The 20,279-nt window shown below is 42.3% G+C and overlaps 1 protein-coding gene across 2 annotated transcripts in view; it reads right to left on the minus strand.

Annotated features, from left to right (window-relative positions):
• GRIP1 (glutamate receptor interacting protein 1) overlaps positions 1-19,016 on the minus strand; it is a 316,928-nt gene extending 297,912 nt beyond the window's left edge. For both annotated transcript variants that reach the window (XM_032188746.1, XM_032188719.1), the window contains exon 1: positions 18,923-19,016. In XM_032188746.1, coding sequence (XP_032044637.1) covers positions 18,923-18,977 — 55 coding nt within the window. In that variant the 5' untranslated portion in view covers positions 18,978-19,016. The remainder of the gene's footprint in view (positions 1-18,922) is intronic.
• Positions 19,017-20,279: the final 1,263 nt, after the last annotated feature.

The raw sequence follows: 20,279 nt of genomic DNA on the forward strand, positions 1-20,279 counted from the left end.
GAATTATCGTAATGCTTACATACACATATACTCGCTGTTGTAATGACAGCATGCAGGGGGACAGGATTAGGCCATCTGGTCAATTCTCACAGGTCCCAACCTTTCAGTTCTTGACTGTCCAACCTCCATGACCTTCTCTTAACATTTGAGTAACGAGATCCTCAGATGTGAAACACCACACGATCATCAGGCCTGGTTTTGTGCACAGCCACAGTCTGCCCTTCAGGCAACATTAAAGCGTAGCAGCACCAGCCCTGCCTGACCAGGGACACCTCAAGCACACCAGATCCTCCTGAACCTGACTTTTGTCTTCGTTTTCCAGGAGATTCAGCCCAGCAGAGGAAGCTATTTCATCACAACTCTTTATCACATCAGGGAAAAAAGCCTTCCACAACTTCAGTTTTCACTAAGTCCTTAACTGCCAGGCCAAGACACTTGCCATCAACCACAGTGGTAAGCATTGCAAATTAACTTCCTATTAGGAAATTTCATGGAAAAGTCCAACACCTCAGGCACTCTAACCCCACAGCCTACACAAAGAACTGTGATGGAAATGGTTTATTTTTAAACTATACAGCTAATAGTACACATAAATGTGAAACAACAGTTTATTAGTTACTATCTGATTCATATCTGCATCAAGTCTAAACACTAGCCCACAAACTGCTGGCTTCTCTTATTTTGGGGGGAAGACTTGGAATTTTCCTCTGCAATCTACACACAGCAATTTATCCATGTTTAAATCAAGTTTCTGATGTTAAAATAAACATTATCTGTATGCAGTCCAAGACTGGTTCTCAAGTACCCCTACATCCCAAAGGGCCACGTGTTCCTTTTCAATCACTGAAAACTTCCATCCTTTTCCAACCTTTCAAAAAGGCATTTGAGTTTTTCATTGCTATACTTAGTTGAAAAAATAAAAATAACAAAGCACAACCACAAATGCGGGCTGGCCTGAAAGAAATTATTCATTTTCAGTCATGCCAAGATATACAGTCTTAAGAACCATGCACGTATCTGGGAAAAAACAACTCTACCCTTGAGACGTTGCCAGTAAGTACCTTAGGGCAGCGCATACATGGAAGGTTGCACAGTTGGAAGTGAAAGGCAGCCTACAGAATTACAGATGGCAGGCCCTTAGCATTACACAGGTTAAGGCACTGAGCAAGATGCCTACTGAAAATCCAACTTGGTTTTACACATGCTGAAACAAAGCACTTGGATAGAAGGGAGGTAGGTCCTTTAGGATAAAACGTAGCGTGTCTCTGGACTCTGGAGCACTTCATTGGCTTGGCAGTCCTCTGTGGAACACCAGCACCACTCAGACACTTGAAAAAAAATACTTACATGCCTTTCTAGATCTTGCATAAATCCATCATCGCACACACATGAACTTTGGGATGCATAGAAACTAATGGGCTGGGGCATCACTCTGCCAAGGCACTGGATAGGAACCCACACTTACCCTTTTGTCACGTGCATGCGACAATAGCACCTGACAAAAAGATCATTAACTATATATGACATTCAACTGTTGAGTTGGCATCTGGAAGTTGAGACCAGGGATACCTAACATTTGAGTTAAACAACGGCACTTTGATGAATTCTGGACTGTCCGGCAATAAGCATTTTAATGAGTCTTGGACAGCAGCTGGGAGCCAACTGCTGACTGTGCCTGCCCACACACTGACACGATCCTGCTGAGTGTGGGAGCGTGTGCCTGGAGCATTTTTTATAATTGTTTTGAGGACCATTTTGTAGTCAGCTATGGCCCCGCAGTGATTCATGTACCACAGGTTGAATAACACCAGACAAAGTGACCTTTTTAGTCCTTTTTTGGAAATTTTTGATTTGATTCTACGTAGATGCATCAGTCTGACCATACACTCAGAAACTGCTGTACTGGTGGGGAAAAGGGCATAGGATATACCCAGATGAAAACAAGCTAAATAAGCTGGTTGTTCTCATCAGTACAGTGCAATTTGTTTATAATGCACATCTAAAGGGGTAACTCAGAAACAAGGAAGGCCTGAAGAAACAAGCATACAGGGAGGTGGAGGAAATAAAGATAAGAGGGACAGAGAAAGAAGAGAAGAAGAACAGGTGAAATAGAAAAGGGGGAGAGGCTCAGATAGCCTTTGCTATTAGCAAGCAGCAAGAAAAAAAAAAAAAAAAAAAAAAAAAAAAAAAAGCAAGGAAAAAGTCCCAGGATGAGAAATCATAGGCACAGAACCTCAACTGGAAACAACCTTCTGACATCTTAATCAACAGTTGAAACTGTTCAGGAAGCTTTGTGGCTACTACTGGAAAATCCTCTTGTTGCTGGGTGCTAACAAGGCCGTGCTCCTTCCCAACTAAATTGCTGAAACAGAGGTCAGTGTTGTAGTACTGTCAGGCAAGATCCTTAGGGCTACAAACCAGGCCAGAGTGGAAACCAGCTGCGGAGTAAAATCAAAATGCACACAAGCCACTACATTGATTTATTAATCATTTCCATGAATAATTACTCACAAAAATTTTTAAACTTTTAATACTGTGGCTGCAACAGGGTTTCCACCCTGCTGTTCCAAAGCAACGTGCAAGCCAGGAAAGCTGCCAGAGCAGCTCAGCTTCATCCACCACTGAACACGAGTGTTCCTCAGAGCAGTTAACCTCCAGCTAAAGACAAAAAAGTAGCGTCACAACAGCTGCACACAATTTTGCTGCACTCACGATGCACACAGATGGCTTACAGCATAACAACCAGACCAGTCTACAGTCTTAGTCTAGAAGTTGCTCCAAGGCACATCAAGTCATCTACCCTGCTTACAGTGAGTAGACCACAGAACATACCAAATGGACAACTCCAACTGCTCCAGTTTCTAGAACAGTAGTGGTCTTTTATACTTTGTTTTCCTACGATAAGTTAATGCCTTCATCATTATGATTATATCAGAAAAGTGGACACTAAAGTGTTTCCTTGTGTTTTTTTCTATTACCGTCTCCTCCCTGCAGTGCCATTGAACTTAGACTCCCAGGTTCAAATACTAAGTCCGTCTCCTGACGGTGATATTAACATTATTATTGATGCTTACAATTACAGTTAAAAATCCAGCAAATTACAGAAAGAAAAAAAAAAAACAAAAAAAAAACCACTGCATGTGGGTTCTGATCATTCCCACACTGACTTGCTGGATCCATAGCTTCAGGATATTCTGCCATCCAGAATAGCCAGGGACTAGAGACTCCAGAGTTCGTGCTTCAGATTTGGAAATGTTTTGGGCTTCCAGGGCTTCCCTGTTCCCAGCCAGAGAGTTTCGAAATCTGCAGCTAGAGTTGCAGCTCTGGCTGGAATGACTTCCAAGTTAGCAGCAAGAAATCTGGAAGCAAAAATCCCCACAGATGAGTACTCAAAGGTCTACAGGTTTTCTGTGCTTTGATACATGTGCAGAAATGCTTCCTTCTTCTCCTGCCTCCTTCTCTTACCCATCTTCTGAGCAGCTAACTGACCAAGACAAAATTAAAATAATTAATCTACTTTTCATCCCACAGAAAGCAAATTTCTAGCTTGAAGGATAAGAAAAATATTAAGTGACCAGCATAAATTACAGTCTTTGACCTCAAGAGGTTACGGGGTTAATACACAAGCAGGCACAGATGACACAGAGAGGGGGGACACAAGGTTAGCCTTATAGTGGTTTAACCAAATTCCACTAAATGTTCATAGATAAAGCCAGACTCTCCTCAACTCCACAACTAGGTTTTCATCAGCTCAAAGGAACCAAGACAGTCTAAGAATGTGTTTAAACTAGAAAAAAAGTGATCTTTTTAGCAAGAATATATAAAACATTGAAAACCGACATGAAAGAGGGATAACTGATGAGATTAAAACGCTTCCTGCTCACTCAAAAAGTATTAAAGGATAACAATGAGAAGAGCAACATCAGGTATCTGGGAAAATGAACAGATGAGTAATACAACAGTAGAAGCTCTGCTGAGAACCCAGTGAAGAGCTCTGCTCAGAGAACAAGTGGTCCAAAAGCAGGAGGAAGGAGGGATTTGTGAACAGCAGGTTGGAGAACTGTAAGTGTACAACGGAGGTAGATTGGGACCGAGAAGTCTGCCCTCAGTTCCTCCAGCTTCAGAAAAGACACACAGGCAGGAGCGAAGGCTGAGCAACGTGCAGCCTAAGCAGCACGTAGAGCGTGTCTCTCCAATACAGAGCACGGACAAAGCTGATGAAGACAAACAAAGGTGAGGGCACACCCAAGTGGATGACCTCTGGCTTTCTTGAGAACAGGTCAACAGACTGTTCACCAGAATTAATAAGGAAAAACACGAGCACTTTCTTCAAACGGTGCAGAATTGGACATTGAATTGCATTCCCATGCAAAACCACTTTACAGAATTATACCAGGCATTTGTAGACATGACAAGCACATCCACTTTATAATAGTAAAAAACAAATATATTAACAGACTTCAAATGTGCTACAGATTCTCACATTTCAGAGCAATATTAAATTTCTAACCCGTATCCCCAAGAGGCAGGTTACCCTGCGCTTTATTAGTACAGAGTTTATTGCCTCGAAGCACCAAAAAACAGACTTGGTCGTGGACAAAGCAGATCAGAAGGATCTTTGCTCCAGTGAATGTGGAAAACAAAGTGTTCCTGTTTGAATGTTATTCTCTCTCTCCTCTCTCTTAAAACAAGAAAAGAAAGCAAACAAAAGATGTGTTGCAATAGCTGAAGATTGTAAAAGGAAGCAAATATTATGAAGACATTAAAGAAAGAATAGTAACATAGGAAGACATCAGGGTTAACATAACACATAGAAACACAAAATATTACAGATGAATTAGGGGTACAGTTAGGACTACCTACAACACTGGGGAAAAAAAAAATTGAAATACCTCATTTTAACATAGCTAGAAATAATCAGATGTATACTGTGATGATGTTTATTAGAATACTTCACAACAACAACAACAAAAATCACATTTGCATTATGGCATGAGAAATAATTAAAGCAGTTTCAAACAATTTCACCCCATGAATTTTTGCTGATTCCTAAGTTTAAATAACCTAATTTGAATTTTAGTGAATAAAAATTAGAAACATGACTTTTGCAAAACAGCTCATGCACTGAATCTCAAATTATGTTTACACAGTCTATACTCTATGTAAAGAAGCAAACGAGGAAACCACTAGACCTTTAAGATGTGCTTTTTTCTACTCAAAGTGACATTTTGTTAGTATTTCCTTGAAGAGGCAAATATTAGCTCATATCTTTGCATACTGTATAGCATGATCCCTCTGCTGTAGAACTTTTTTCAATTTTTTTTTTCATTTTTTATTTATTTTTTTCCTTCCTGTCCCCCTTCCTCCCCCCTTTATAGTAAAGCTTCATATGGAGAAACATGATTCAATCTGGAATACTCTCTTTTCCCAATTTAATAAGGCTTCTGCCCAACTGCCTGTGTTTTCATTGAGTGTGTACTTTACCTTGAAGATCCAAATTCCTCCCATAACTTCCCTAACTCACAGCAACCTTGAGATACCAAGGAAATGATCAATTATATAAAAACACATTCCAAAGTCACTTTGGGAAGGAAGCAGAACATGATGTTGATAGCTGAATGCAGAGTCCAATGTCAAAATATATATGTATTTGCTTCACTTTATTATACCAGAAGATGCACAGAGCATGAGAAAAGCTGAAAGGTGGTCATGTGGAAAGTGTGCACAACCTGCTCAGGTCAGAGAGAAAACAAATGGCAAATGCATTGTGCTACACAGTACTGGGGAAGCAGCTGAGGTATTTAAGTACATCACCATCAAGACAACACAGCCCTAGAAGCTCAGTAAAGCATGAATTTAAGAAAAAATCAGCAGTAAATCAGTCAGCAAAGTTGCCTGTGACCAATATCCAAAAGTATCTCCAACACAGTCCAAATTACAGGGACAACAGGAGGAAGGATGAACATTACCAACTGAATCAATCTCTTGCATACAAATTTGGTATTATTCTGCTGTTTATGCACCTTAATATCCACATCTCAACAATAGTTGAACAGATTTATTTTATTATTTTTTTACAGGATTGAAAATAAATGCTTGGTTTTACATGAAAAAATAAATTAATAAGGCTCCTCCACCTCTGCACCTGGGCTCACAGATTATCAGCCCCCAAACTGCAATGACAGATCATAAACTTGCTCTTGGAATATCAGATAAGCCCAAGTGCTCTTGTTTTTGACTGCTTTTTATGCAGCACCTCCATTCAAGGGGAAAGGTGACTTCATTATGAAAATAATGACACTCTCCTCCTTGATGGGGCATTTAAGTTCAAAAGATGTTCCTCAAGGAGTTTTTCTCAGGGAATCTTTCAATAAACACACGGAGATGTGCCAGTAGAGCAGAGAACTAGCACACACACACAAATATGCATATGGCTTAATGACTTACACGCCAATGAGCCTTACCACTGCAGCACTGAAGTCTGTTTAGAGACAAATGTACACAAGCCTTTTCTATTACAGAAAATATTATTCTTCTAATTGACTGGAAAGATACAGAACACTACAAAAGATTTACAATAGTGTCATATTGCAGAGCAATATTGTTTTTTTTTTTGCCTTTTTTTATTTTTTTGATAATTATTCAGCTTACTCCATATATAGAGTGGAAATTTTATACTTTCCATTTGACATTGGCTTCCTGCTCCTTAGGATAAGCAAATGGATGTAGAACCCTTACAATGCATTTAATTCACACAGGCAGAGCTTTTTGCCCAAACAAGTGCCTCTTTCTTCTAGTCATATTTTCTAACAAACTATTAAAGAGAATTCTCATAGAATTCCTGCACGTAGAAATGACTGCAGTTTGTGTAAGGTCTCTGCTGACTTAAGAACAAGGCATGAGAGAGTTCAAACTGCAAAGCAGACCTCTGCTGTGATCTTGTATGAAACGCCTCTGTCTCAATTTATTTATTTTTTTTTCCCTCACAAAAATGCCACCTACCTGGCTGGAAGGAAGGAAGTCTGGGGTTTATAAACCACTGCTGAAGCTGGAACACACTAATGAACCCAAACTTGTCTCTCTAACAGATGGAGCAGAGAACAGTCGGATTTGTCTGGGGGTGTTTTTTGACTTTCTTTGGAAATTTTACTACGTCTTTTACTAAGACATCAGTAACACTTTCCAGGTGGCAAGTATTTTCAAAGCACACACAATACATCTGAAAGTTCTCAAAACAGAGAGAATAGAATGCAAAGTCAAAGTAGCAAGGATTATTCAAGACCATATATATTTTAAACCACCTAGGAATTAAGGTACAAAGCACAAAACAGCGTTGCTTCAAGGCCAGTTCTCAGCCACAGCTGCAGTGTATAAATCCCTCTCTCAACGTGTTACCCTCACATTTCATCCAATGCAATACTCCAGCATCCAAAACAATGATGCAAAACTGGCAGCTGTCCCAAATGACAACAGCCTAGGTAACTGAGTGACTTCCTACTTTTAACAAGTTCAACAGGAAATTCTCACTGATTTCGACCAAGATGCTAACCTATTTTGTGAAGTGGTAACTACAGCTCCAAGGGCTATTTAGTTTAAACAGGCAAAGTGAAAAAGCTTGTGGTTTCTTTAGGATCTACACAGAAGATAAATTTGAAAAAAAAAAACAACCTTCAACGTCCTCACTCTGCCAAAGATTTTCCTTTCTGTTACAATACGTAACATCATTTTTGGGATAATGACTCAGGCAACTGAAAATGCACCGAGATCTCAAACCTGTTGTAATAAATGGTACGTGTCACCTTTGTTAATACAACTGCTGACTCCAGGTATACATTCTGTGTCTATTACCTGCATTCACAATGTGACATTTTGCAATGAATGGTAATGGAAAGATGTTTTTCCACCAGAAAACACAGAACATGAAGCATCTTACAGTTAAACACGTTTAACTTCACTTCCAACAGAGAAAATGAGGAAAAAGCGAAGGAATACCAAAGGACATGTGTCCAATGGGGAAAAATAAAACAAAAATAAACAAAACATCTAATTAAAAAGAGAGACAATTTATGATATTTTAAATCCTTTTTACTGTCTCTTTTCCCCCCACCAGCATTCCTATCATGGAGAATGATCTTTAATTAAACAAACTAAAGAGTTTATTTTTATAATCACCCTTTGATCCAGTTAAGCGTGTAAGTTATAAACCTAAATTTAAGCCCATTGACTTCAAAAGGATTATCTCAAGTATCTATACACTTAACCAGCAAAAGTTTCAGTGTCCTTGACTTAAACATGGCTTTAAGATCATCAAATGAACTTGTCATTGGCCTTGATGTGCATCATCCATTCCTACAGATAGAGCCTAGCAGTTTACTGAGTGTTTTGATCTGGTCCAGAAAAACACGTATTTTTAAATATTTCGATGTATTAGAGACTCAATGCAAGAGTGTTTGCTCATTCAAAACTCTCAAGTGCCTATCCTGCTGATAAACATCTCCGACATATTATCAATTCATGACAAGTTTTTTGTTTTCCCTTTTAGTCCTTAGCGTGGTATGGAGGCAAAATGATTAATATTTGACCATTAACCAAAATGCACATGCAAATAAGATGATTTCTGAGCTTGAATCAGAATGCCCAAATTCATTACAATATGCTAAAAATTGTCCTGTTTGAAGAATACTATCACAGCCCACAGCTTCAGAGCTACTTCAGGAGCAGAACTTCACCTATGCTCCCCATTGTACTCTGCCAGTAGCGTGCCACAAAAAGGTATATTTTTAAACATAATCAAAATGCATAACTTGAACCCTGCAAATTCTGAAACCTGTGTAGCTTTACAACCCCAAGTAACCTAATTGCATAGAAATAATATACAATGCACTATAAACTTCCTGGAAAATTCACTTAATCACATAAAAGCCAGAAGTTGCTGATTACAACATTTAGAAGCTTCACACAAATACACTGAATTTTCATTTTAGTAATTGAAAGCAAAACCATACAAATTATAAGCAGAAGCCACAACATTATTAAGGGCAGCTAGCACTAAGGAAAGAATAAGCAACACTTGAGACAAGTCAACTGAAGACTATTTTTCAGTACTTTTCATTACAGTATCAGCCTAAACCCCCAAAAGTTGTTCAGATTCAATGAACAAGCCCATCATATTATTTTGTAGGTTGACTTGTCTTTGCATTTGAAAAACAATAATTTAAATATGCCTGGTTACAAAGAAAAAGATCAGAAAAAAAAAAAAAAAAAAAAAAAAAAAAAAAAAAAAACACAACACACACTACTTCCTGCCCTGATAAGATAACAAAAAAAGCAAACAGTGATGGGAGAGGAAGTAAATGACAAAACTAACCTGATGTATATTGTAAGGTGGAGGAAAAGAAAAACTATTAAGACAATTTTTTTCAGATGATCTGGAACTCCATAATTCAACTGTTTCCTATATTTAAGCCACCTACCAAGGAAATCATCTCAAAAATATCAAAAGGTGTTTATTTAAAATTACTTAAATTCGTTTACGAAAAAGAAATATACATATAGCAGTAAAAAGAAACATACATATAGCAGTATGGACTCAGGAACTAGTTTCCTATGACCCTGATCTTTGATGAAAGCAGAAAATAAACTGCTCTATAGCCAGCAACTGAACCTTCTTTTTCCTTGGTTTGAAAAATTTATATTTAATGGCAGAGGGTAAGTCATCTGAAAATTAAGGCTCTTTTCATATGAAAGAGTTCTGAAAAGCAAGAGTCAGTTCACACTAAATATTTAAACAAATAGCAGATGCATTTTCAGATGTGTTTACTAAGCAGAATGATGAGCTGATACAATATATAATAGCATCCCTGATGTTTTTTGTTTGCTTGGTTTTGCTTGTTTTTATTTCTTTAAACAAATACTAACACAGGTACCACAGCATGCTTGAAGCTGCGGACGTATGAAAGCATGGCCTTAGGCAGATGAGAAATTCCAAAAACTTTAGGGTTAGTGCATTCAAATAAGACAAGAAATATGAGCCCATACAAAAAGCCTGAATTAGTGCAGCATTTTTGTCAGCATTGGTAATGACAGGAAACCTTGGGAATACTGAAACCATACAATATTGAAATTGGAGACAACATGATAGATATTTAAGTTAAAAGTGTGTAACTTAATAAGCATACATGAACAACAACAACAAAAAACACCAGCTGTGTTTTAAGCACTTTGTGCTTGAGGTGTGAGGAGTGGCTTGTTTGGGGGTTCTTGCTACTACTAATATTCCCGAGTTAAGTAAGTTATTGACACACAAGAGCAACAACTAAAGCCACTGAATTATCCTTATGCCATCCATTTCATTCTTCTACGCCCATAAAACTCTCTCCCCTCTCCATACAGACACGCACACACCAGCTCAAAGCTTTTCATCAACTGCTTCACTTTTGACATGCAAATCCTGCAAGTTTATCTGGCTCCTGCACATTTTGCAAACAGCCCCAGTAAGAGGTGAAGTTAAAAGCACAACAAATTATTTCAGAACGCATTTTGGGAAGAGAGGAGATTCATTTCATTGGTCCTACCAGATCACCACATCTATGGAACCTCTACAAGAAAACTTAGTTAAAGCCTATATCTCATGCACTGGTTGGTTGGTTTCAATAATAATAATAATAATTTACAGGTATATTCCTCACAAAATAGGAAACTTCATCAAATACATTATTTTGAAAAGGCTTTATGCCCAAATCTTACCACTTTCCAAAATACTAGGATATTTATAAAGCCACCAGAAAATGTAAGAATAAGAAATACAACTCATGAAAATATATGTGAAGGAGGCAACATATTTTTAGCACTCTTTTTCTCTGACTTTTCAGAAGAGACCTTGGACTAATAAATGGCCTCCACTAAGAGACACAAGGGCTCGATAAATTTGCTGGCACAAGTAAATTAACCTCCAGAATTCAGGAGAGCCGCATCCATTCGGCAGGCACTGAATTTCGCTCCCCAGAGTATTTTCTGTGTGACTGTCACTGTAGTTTCTGCCCGGCTGTTGTGTAAATAATTCCTGACTCAAATCCAAGCCAAATACTTGTTTGTCACTGAACTTAAATTTGTGTCCAAGTAGCAAAATGGTCTTTTAATTCCACTGCAGCCTCATCTCAGGCTCAGGTCACAACACTGGCCTAAGGATGGACAAGCGAGGACAATTATTCTGCCAGTTAGCTGTGTCTTAAAGGTGGATCCTGAAAATGCAAGGGATAGCAGGGAGATTGATGCAGTTCACTTGTTGAAGCCATCCTGGCTGAGCTCAGATGCCAAAAAACAACTCTCAGGACAGAAGTGGCACCTCTGACCACCAGGCCTTTAGTGAACAAGGAGCTGGCAACTGGGGGAGAAAGATGAGCTTGCAGCACTGCCTCTGTCTTTCAACTGCAGTACAAAGGACACGGTATCTGGTCCACAGAGGTGATAAACCAAATAGAAAAGAAAAATATAATCTAACCAGTCCACAGGTATTACTCACATTTCAGAAACAGCTTTCAGTAAGCCCTGCCAGCCAACGCTGCTGCCCTGAGCCACACACAGCCACTGCTCACAAGGACACGATGCACCTCCTGCTGCCTATAAGTTATCCCACAGGCATTTTTGACCACTGTAAAGGGATTTGCACACTGATAGATGTTACTGGACCATTTGTTTTCTTGAAAAAAAGTATTTTCATTAATATTCTCCTGCTACAGAAGAGGCCAAACAAGTTCAGACTCTGGAATACCATTGCAGGCAACTGCAGAAAACCTGGTATAATTTCAATCGCGCTAGCTGATATCCGTAAAAACAAAAAGCTCAAAATGTTAAAACTTATCTAAGTTCTGGCTCACTTAAATGCCTGTTCCAGTTACCATTATGTTTTTCATTTTATTTGCTAAATGTACGTGCGGTGGTTTTAACTCACATTTTAAAGCGTGGGACTGAGACACCATACCTCACTGTACCTTCACCTAGCACAAAGCTTCTTAGGGATGAAAGGAAGCATTCTACATAGTGCCTTTCTTCCTGTGAAAGACAGTTACCAGGAGAACACATCCTGGCAATACCTTACAATATACAAAAATGCTGTCTGCTAATAAGGAAATGATCACAGTCAGTTATACAATAATAAATCGGCTCCCCACAAAATAATGGGGCAAAAACTTCAGTCCCATCCCACTGGTAAAACAATTCATGAATATATTTTGTTGAGAGTTATTTGTTATTACACGATATTCCTTAACTACATCTCAGAGAATAAAGAAATTATGCTGTTTTAAGAGAAGAGTTAAACTTTAGGGAGCTCTATGGTTGTGGGATCCCAAGATGTAAAGAGGAAAGTAAAACTACCAAAATATTCTCTGCAGCTTTCCCTGTGCAGTCAGAGTGGTGATTTTCACTGGTAACAAGAATTGAACGAATGCTCCTAGCAGATGGAGATTGTGTCAGTCATGCCTGTCCTCCCCAATTCCTGTGGTAATTTTCAAAAGTAAATAAATAAATAAATTCCACAAAAAACATATCAGTATCAAAGTGGTCAGCCCCTGCTTACCTTTTTTTTTTTCCCTCCTTCTAGCGTTTTCTCAAATTATTACAGTAGTAAGGAAAGAACTTTGCACATCACAAGTGAGCTGTAATGTGGCAATCAGTGAGGAAAAAAAAAAGAATTAGCACTGAAAATGACTTTTTTTGAAGTTAGATCATCAGCATCATTGAGAACCAGAAAACCTGGCTGCCCATACTATAGGGCATGCCAGAACAGTTTGTGTTGCCCAGCTACTCAGTACAGCTTGTGCCAATGGGAAGAGAAAGGAAAGGAAAATCAGTAGGGTGACACAGTAAACAAGATTATTTGCACCCAGTACAAGCATTAGAATTTCACCCCAAATTTTGCACTGGGTTATGCTCATCTTGCCAAACAAACAGCAAGCAGGTGATGACCCTGTCCCCACACAGGATGCTGGCACATCTCATTAGTCTGGTTTTGCAGAGTCAGGACAGACGGTGCTCTGTCACTTCGACAGAAATAAATTCAAATGACTTGGGAATAACATTCAAACAACATCAAATTTCACAGTCATGATCACAAGACCCTTCGCTGACTCAGTGCGTCCTCTTTCATAAGCACCAGCATGATTAAACAGGGACCAGACACGAGCAGTTTGGAGGACGTGGACCATCAGGGCTGGCCCACTTCAGCCACCTTACAGCAACACAGACCTGGCAGTTCTTCATGGAGGACTCCGAGCTCAGTTAATTTTAAATCATAGAAAAAAAGGCCTGTGGTGGAGCTAAATTGGCATGTGTTGAGACTCAAGGAGAGCTGTCTGCTTCTAAATGGCTGAGGGTTTCAACACTGCATCTGTGCTGCAGGTTACACTTTGCTGTGAAGTATCAGCACAGAGCTTACACCCTGCACAGCTCTCAGGCACCTGGAAAAGCAACCCTGTTGCCATTAGTGGCAAATATTTGTAGTGCTTCCCAGTCTAAGTTACTGTTCTTTGAGGAAAGCTACATTGTTTGCAGCCATATCAATAAATCATCGCTCATTGCTAGCGAATTCCCAGACCCAACCTAACTCTCCATTTTTAATGAACATTAGCAAAAGCATTTTTTGTTTTCAGAGGCAAAACAAAGAAAAATTTTTATTCGCAACCAGTATTTCACATCATCTTTCTGTAAGGGGAAAAAAGCTTGGTTATGACCCAGAGACAAGGGCTGGCTATCTCCCAGCAGTCAATGAAGACTGCAGCTTCCTAAAGATTCCGCAAGTAACCAAATGATTTGAATATCACAGATCATACAGTGCTGTTAACGGGGCTGGGCAGATCATGAAAGATGTAGACGGGTTTTGGTTATTCTCAGTTCCTTTCATGCTAAGAGGGCACTAGGGAGCAATCACTTTCTCTTTCCCATCCCCACATTAGAGCCCTCTCGGTCCTCCCGGCTGGTTTTGAGGGAATTAATGAAGAAATTAACACTGCCTGTGTCCTCTGCATGCTGATGAAAACCAGGTGTGCAGTGTCATCTTATCCTACCTGGCCAGAGCAGCAAGTTCTCTTCATCCTTAATACCATTATTCATGACTTTATCACCTTAAACACAAGCAATTACAATATGCTGTGCATAGGATAACTGACCAAATGCCCCAGTTGTTCACTCAGTAGGTACCAAGGAGTACCTGGACTCTAAAACCAGGCACTGCCTTCACTGGGGGGCTTTATTTCAAGCACCTCTCCCCACAGAGTGGGGATCACCCCCAACAGCCAGCCCTGAGCCTTAGGGCTGCCCTTGTATACTCATCTTCTGCCATCCAGTTCGGTATGTCAACTTTTCAGGAGGCATGTGACACATATCAGAAAGCAGATAAAGAAATACAGAAAGCCTTCGCACAATATCTGTAATCCCAAACTTTCCTGACATCCCAAAGTTTATAAATCTGTCAACTGAATCCAAGTGCTGGGTCTCCCGCATGCTTTCTTCAGCTTCTGAGGACCCACTTATTAGGTGTCAGATTATAGACAGAGAACACTTATCCTCATCTTTTTGTGTTGAAATACAAGCTAATATTTACTTTTTAACTTGCAACCAGAAAGAAGATGAAGCATATCCTCTGTTAAAGTGGCCTCGTTTGATCGGATGTAAATTGCTAAACCACAATAACACAATTAAGGCCAGTAATGGGCCTGTATCTCTCCCTTATCTGAGGAACCGATTCTCTTCCAGCTTAAAGCGAGCAGACAAGCTCACACGGCAGTAAGCCCAGAGATGGATGTGTGTTGTCAGAACATCTTCCATGAGAACACGCTAGTTTTTTGTATTTGAGGCGAGATTCACAAAATACTTACTTGTGTACTCTTTAATCCTTGAATCCACACTTCTAAAATGTTTCCTAAATTTCACCTCATTTCCCAGTCTGTCAAGAATCGGGAAGATAGATGGACGAGCAGAAAATAGAAAAGCACTCTTCCCTTCTTCCTCAACATAACTGGGCTGCCGTGCTGAGAATAAAGGCAAAACAGCCATGGAAAGTAAATCTTTTTTTTTTTTTTTTTTTGAATCTATTTTTATCATCAAGACTAAAGTATATACTCAGATGCATTCTTAAAATTAATAACGACGCATGTTAGGGGATACCAAGCAGCCCTGAAGTGAACACAAGATATGCAAATATTATTTTCTGTACTCCTGTCAAACTCAATCAGCTATCAGCTTGAACCAGGAGTTCCATAAAATGCCTTCATTTAACTTGATTGGAAGGGATATTGAACAAAATTAATTCCAGGAACATCTTTCTTCTCAAAGTATTTGCTCAGATGTCACCTCAAAAAGTGGTTTAGGTGCTTTATAACAAGACTTGATTTAGCATCTTAGGCAGAAAATGGGGGGAGTGGGGGAGAGGTGATGTGCCCTGAATTTTAAAGGCAGTCTTAAACCGGTGAGCCTTTACATGTCATGTCAAAATGACAAGGTTTACTGCATCAGCCACATGCAACAGCTGCATTACTCAGCAGAGAGCACTCTTCCTGAACTCTGAAGGAAAAGATTCCTTGCAATAACCATGATTATGGCATCCAGGAGCACCACAGCCACTGCAGAGCACTGCTTCACCATGGAGGCAGTGGGAGAAACCCGCTGAGGTGTGCCCAAAAAGCAGCCATCCACATCATATTTCAAATACGGTTTGAGTATCTCAAGAAATTGTACTTTTTTAATTTGGCACCAGTATTCCACATAATTTCCACAGTGGAGACATCTAAAAATACTCGTTGAAATAGCGCTGATTGCCACGCTTTGGAAAAAAATCTTCTCAATAACACAAAGCTCCCACAAATCCTTCACCACAGATGAACACGTGCTCCATCTCCAACACTGGCAAAGCTTGAAACATTAACCTGTATTATTCTCCTTCACCCAGGGTACCCATTTTTGCCAAGGTGAACCAACAGTGTTGACCGTGGCTCTCTTCTTTCATTTCAGTACAACCGGCCAATTTCCATTAGTAAAATCCCCATTTTGCCAAGCTTTTGGATAACCTCCACTTCAGCACCTGACTTGTAGGAACAGCAAAGACGAGCTGAGCAAAGGACTTTTTGAGGTAAGCATTCAACACAGACGAGAGGCTCTGAAGCAAGGCAAAGGCAAACAAGGATAAGGATACACTAAAATAACCCTATTTGGAGCAAACCCCATGTGTCTGCAGAAGGTATCACTCTTTGTGATATCCTGACAGCTCTTCCCATCAAAACAGAGTTCCACATTTCTGAATCGAACCCTAGCACCAGACACATGCTGCTGCAGCAGCTCCACTGTCTTGTTTCCAAAGCACTAGACGAATTGAGCACCGAGGGAGATACAGCAGCATTTGAGATGTTCCCCAAGGCAATGCTGCCTTGGTTTGGATGGAGACAAGAACATCAGCACCAAGAGAGCCCTTTACGCTGCCATGCCTCAGGGATACACCTGACTGTACAGTGAGATTTCCACACAGCCCCTCTAGCAAACCCTCCTGCCTCCCAAACCTCTCGTCTTAGTGCCCATCACCGCTCTCCTTTCCACAGCCAGGGGCACCGTGGGCTCTATAAAGGCACATGAACAGCAAGCAGAGCTCCCAGGAAAGGGCTAAAAGGAAGCCTGCGAGGTTTGAGGAAGGAATGGCTGAGAAAAGATGGTCTGTACAAACCACTTGTGGCTCACCGTGGTGAACCTTTCATAGCACTTTTCCCAGCACACTCTTCTTTTTCAGTCCAAACCTGATGCTACCACGTCTACAACCAGGCTTGAAGTTAAGGCTGCATGCTAAGTTATATTACTGAATATTTTATACCCAATCTTATTCCATATGTAAACCATAGAACATTAAAAGCTGGCTACGATGTTTGTCTAAAATAACAGCATTTACATTTGCAGAAGTCTTCTGACAGCAGGATACACAGAAAGTGCTCCGCAGAGCATCTGAATGGAAATATTTTCTAGAAACAGCAGAGGGGGATGTTAGCACAACTGGCTTTGAACCAGAATTTAACTGTATCTGTAATTGCCTTTTAACTCAATGCCATACTAAACTCCTACATTAGCTAAAGATGCACCTTCATTTCATTACCGCGCTGGCCATTTTTCTGGCTAGTTTGAAAGCTTTATTTCATCAATTCTTTATACCCAAGGACAGTTAAATTCAGTGCTGATTAACTATTTTGACCATTCAATATTTTTTCAAGTCTAAAGCAGAAGATTTCCCGTAACTGGAATTCTGCTAAATTATTAGCTAAACTTGAGCAATATACAGTGAAACATACTTTAGGTAGTAATCATTTACTTAGGCACACCAGAGGGTTGTTTTTTTTATTATTATTTGCACAGTGGAAATACAATAAAGAAAAGCATCAGTGCTAAGAGTATTAAAATATAAATCTATCCACCTTCAAAATGCAGATGAAAGAGATTAAATAGAAAATATGAGCAGGCGTGAACTGTTACCAAATCTGTATTCTGACTGGCATTAAACCCAGCAGAGCAAAACCATTACCACCCTTTAGTTGCAATAAAGACAAGCCTGCGTGGTGCAGCTCGTGGCACAACCTTTATGCGGGATGAAAGGTGAAAAAATCTTTGCACTTTCTGACGTGTACAGATGAGACCCTTTTTAAAGTTCCCCCATTTATAAAAGCATCTGATCCGTTTCGACAACCGCCTTCCAACCTATTTCTGTGACTGCTCAGCCACACAGATAGACTCCTGACACGGAGAAATATGACCAGGGATTTAAGCAATGACTGTATTCACTGAGGAGAGAGGCGAGATCTAGCTTCTCGCAGCCGAAATACCTGCTCCCCCTTCAGTCACTGTTTTTATTACGTCATGTGCCTGCGATCAGCCTCCCGCTCCGGGCAGGATTTGCCAGCAAGAAGCAGGACTTCCGAAGCAGACCTTCACCTCCAACATGAAAGCACGATACTTTTGCACAGAGCAAACAAAACCCCCTCGTTTTTAGCGTTGGGGGCATTCTTGCTCCCAGCAGGACAGCTCTCTCCCCAGCAAGGCGGCAGTGCAAAGTCAACGTCCTACTTCATGGTTCATCCACGCACTGTCGTGGACCCAGTGAGCCACAAATGGGTGACGGCAGGGGACAGGCATACCTGAAAGTTCCCCCATGCAAGTGGGGCACCAGCCGGCCTTTCTCCCCTCTGACTTACAGGCTGGCCAAAAAGCAGTGGCACGACAATCTCCGATGGTGGAAGCCCTCTTTGGGGGAGGACAAAGTTCCCCTTCTGGCACCATAAGCGGTTCTGAAGAGCAACCAGCCACTACCCACCTTCTTCTCTTGACAGCACAACCCCGAAATTAGGATTTGAGCCCCCAGCAGGGCAGAGAAGTGGGGTCCCCACGCCAGCCCCCCGTACCCACTTAGCACAAAAGGGGCAACCTCCATCCTCCAAAGCACGCGTGGGCCCCCCGGCTCCACCATGCCCCTGCTGGGGGTCGCCTCCTCCCTCCACCCCGGCCCTGCTCGCCCCCACGGGGGGCTGGGCGACACGGGGGGTGACACGGGGGGGGTCCCTCGCAGCCCCACGCGGGGAAGTTTCACGGAGTCACCCCGGGGGGGGCCGGCCCGGGGGCGGCGGCACCGCGGAGAAAAGTTACTTGTCGCTGCCGGGGCGGCACGGTACAGCCCGGTACAGCCCAGCACGGCTCAGCACAGCCCGGCACGGCCCCACCAGCGGCCCCAGCTCTCCCCACAAGATGGAAGCGCGAGGTCGCCCGTCCCCGCGGGGCGCCCACCGTCGAGCCGGGGGCAGCGGGTACCGGCAGCCCCCCGCCCGCCCTCCTGGCTCCCTCCCTCTTTCCTTCCCTTCCTTCCCTTTCTTCCCCTTCCTCCCTCCGTCCCCCCGGCGCTCACCCCGCTCCTGCTCGGCTTGCAGGCAGATGGGGATGTTCCTCTTCCAGCCCGGCATGGCTCCGCGCGTCCTGCTCAGCGCTGCGGCGGCGGCGGGGGGCTCATGGCAGGGCGCGGCGGCGGCGGCCACCGGCGGCTCGGGGATGGGGCGGCGGCCTCGCCGCGAGAGGGAGGGAGGGAAGGAGGGGAAGGAGGGAGGGGAAGGAGGCGGCGGAGCCGGAGGGATGGAGGGGAAAGGGAGCGGGCAGGGCTCGCCCCAGTTCAGCCGGGGACAGGCGAGGGGCGAGAGGAGGAGGGATTGTGGGAGGGGGAGGCGCGGAGGGACGGCCGGCCCCCCAGTGGAGGAGCCCCGGCAGGTGGGGCCGCGGGGAGGGACGGGGGGAGCCGCCAGGTGGAGGGGGAGGCCCCGCTCCGTGTCCCCAGTGCTTGTCCCCGCTCCTTGTGCCGGCTCCTTGTCCCCGCTCCAGGCGCGGGTGGGAGCCCCGCTGCCGCCTGCACCATCTTGTCACTTGTTGGAGGGAACGAGGGGTTGGGGGGGACCCTGCCCCTCCGCGGGGCTCCCAAAATGTCGGGCAGGGCGTACGTGGGCACTCATGGAACAGCACCCACAGCCCCTGGGTCACACAGAATCATACAGTCACTGAGGCTGGAAAAGCCCTCCAAGATCATCTGGTCCAACCATCCGCCTACCACCAGTCACCCACTAACCCATGTCCCTAAGCACCACGTCCAACCTTTCCTTGAGCACCCCCAGGGACGGTGACTCCACCACCTCCCAGGGCAACCCGTCCCAATGCCTGACTGCTCTTTCTGAGAATAAATGCCTCCTCATTTCCAACCTGAACCTCCCCTGGGGCAACTTGAGGCCCACCCAGACTCTGCACCACACAGGGCTCAGGATGCTGTTGTGACAGGTCAGGTTTCTGGCATTATTCTGGCCAGTGCCTTACAACCCTTGGACCAAAAGACCTCAATTCTCACCGTCAAAATTGGTTCTTACACAGCCATGTCCTAATAACAGGCTAATGCTACAGCAATTAAATATTCCTTTTATTTATTTATTTATTTATTTTTAAGCTACTGTAAAATTCAAAGTCTCGGGTTTGAATTTTATTTCTAAATAATGATAGCAGTATAAATGAAGCCTAATTATTTTTTTTCAAGGCACTTCTGGGGGTGGACTGCTATATGAGCTTCACTGTGCCTACTAGTTATGTTGTGACTATTTCTGCATTGCCTGTCATTTCCTCATATTTATAGAAATTAAGTAATTTTACATGGTCAAACAACTATCCGCGAGCCCTTCATTCAGATGAAAATTTGAAGGGTTTCCTGACTTTAATTTCTGTTGTAAACATGA

Source organism: Aythya fuligula, chromosome 1 (assembly GCF_009819795.1).
Source record: "Aythya fuligula isolate bAytFul2 chromosome 1, bAytFul2.pri, whole genome shotgun sequence".
Taxonomy (NCBI): domain Eukaryota; kingdom Metazoa; phylum Chordata; class Aves; order Anseriformes; family Anatidae; genus Aythya; species Aythya fuligula.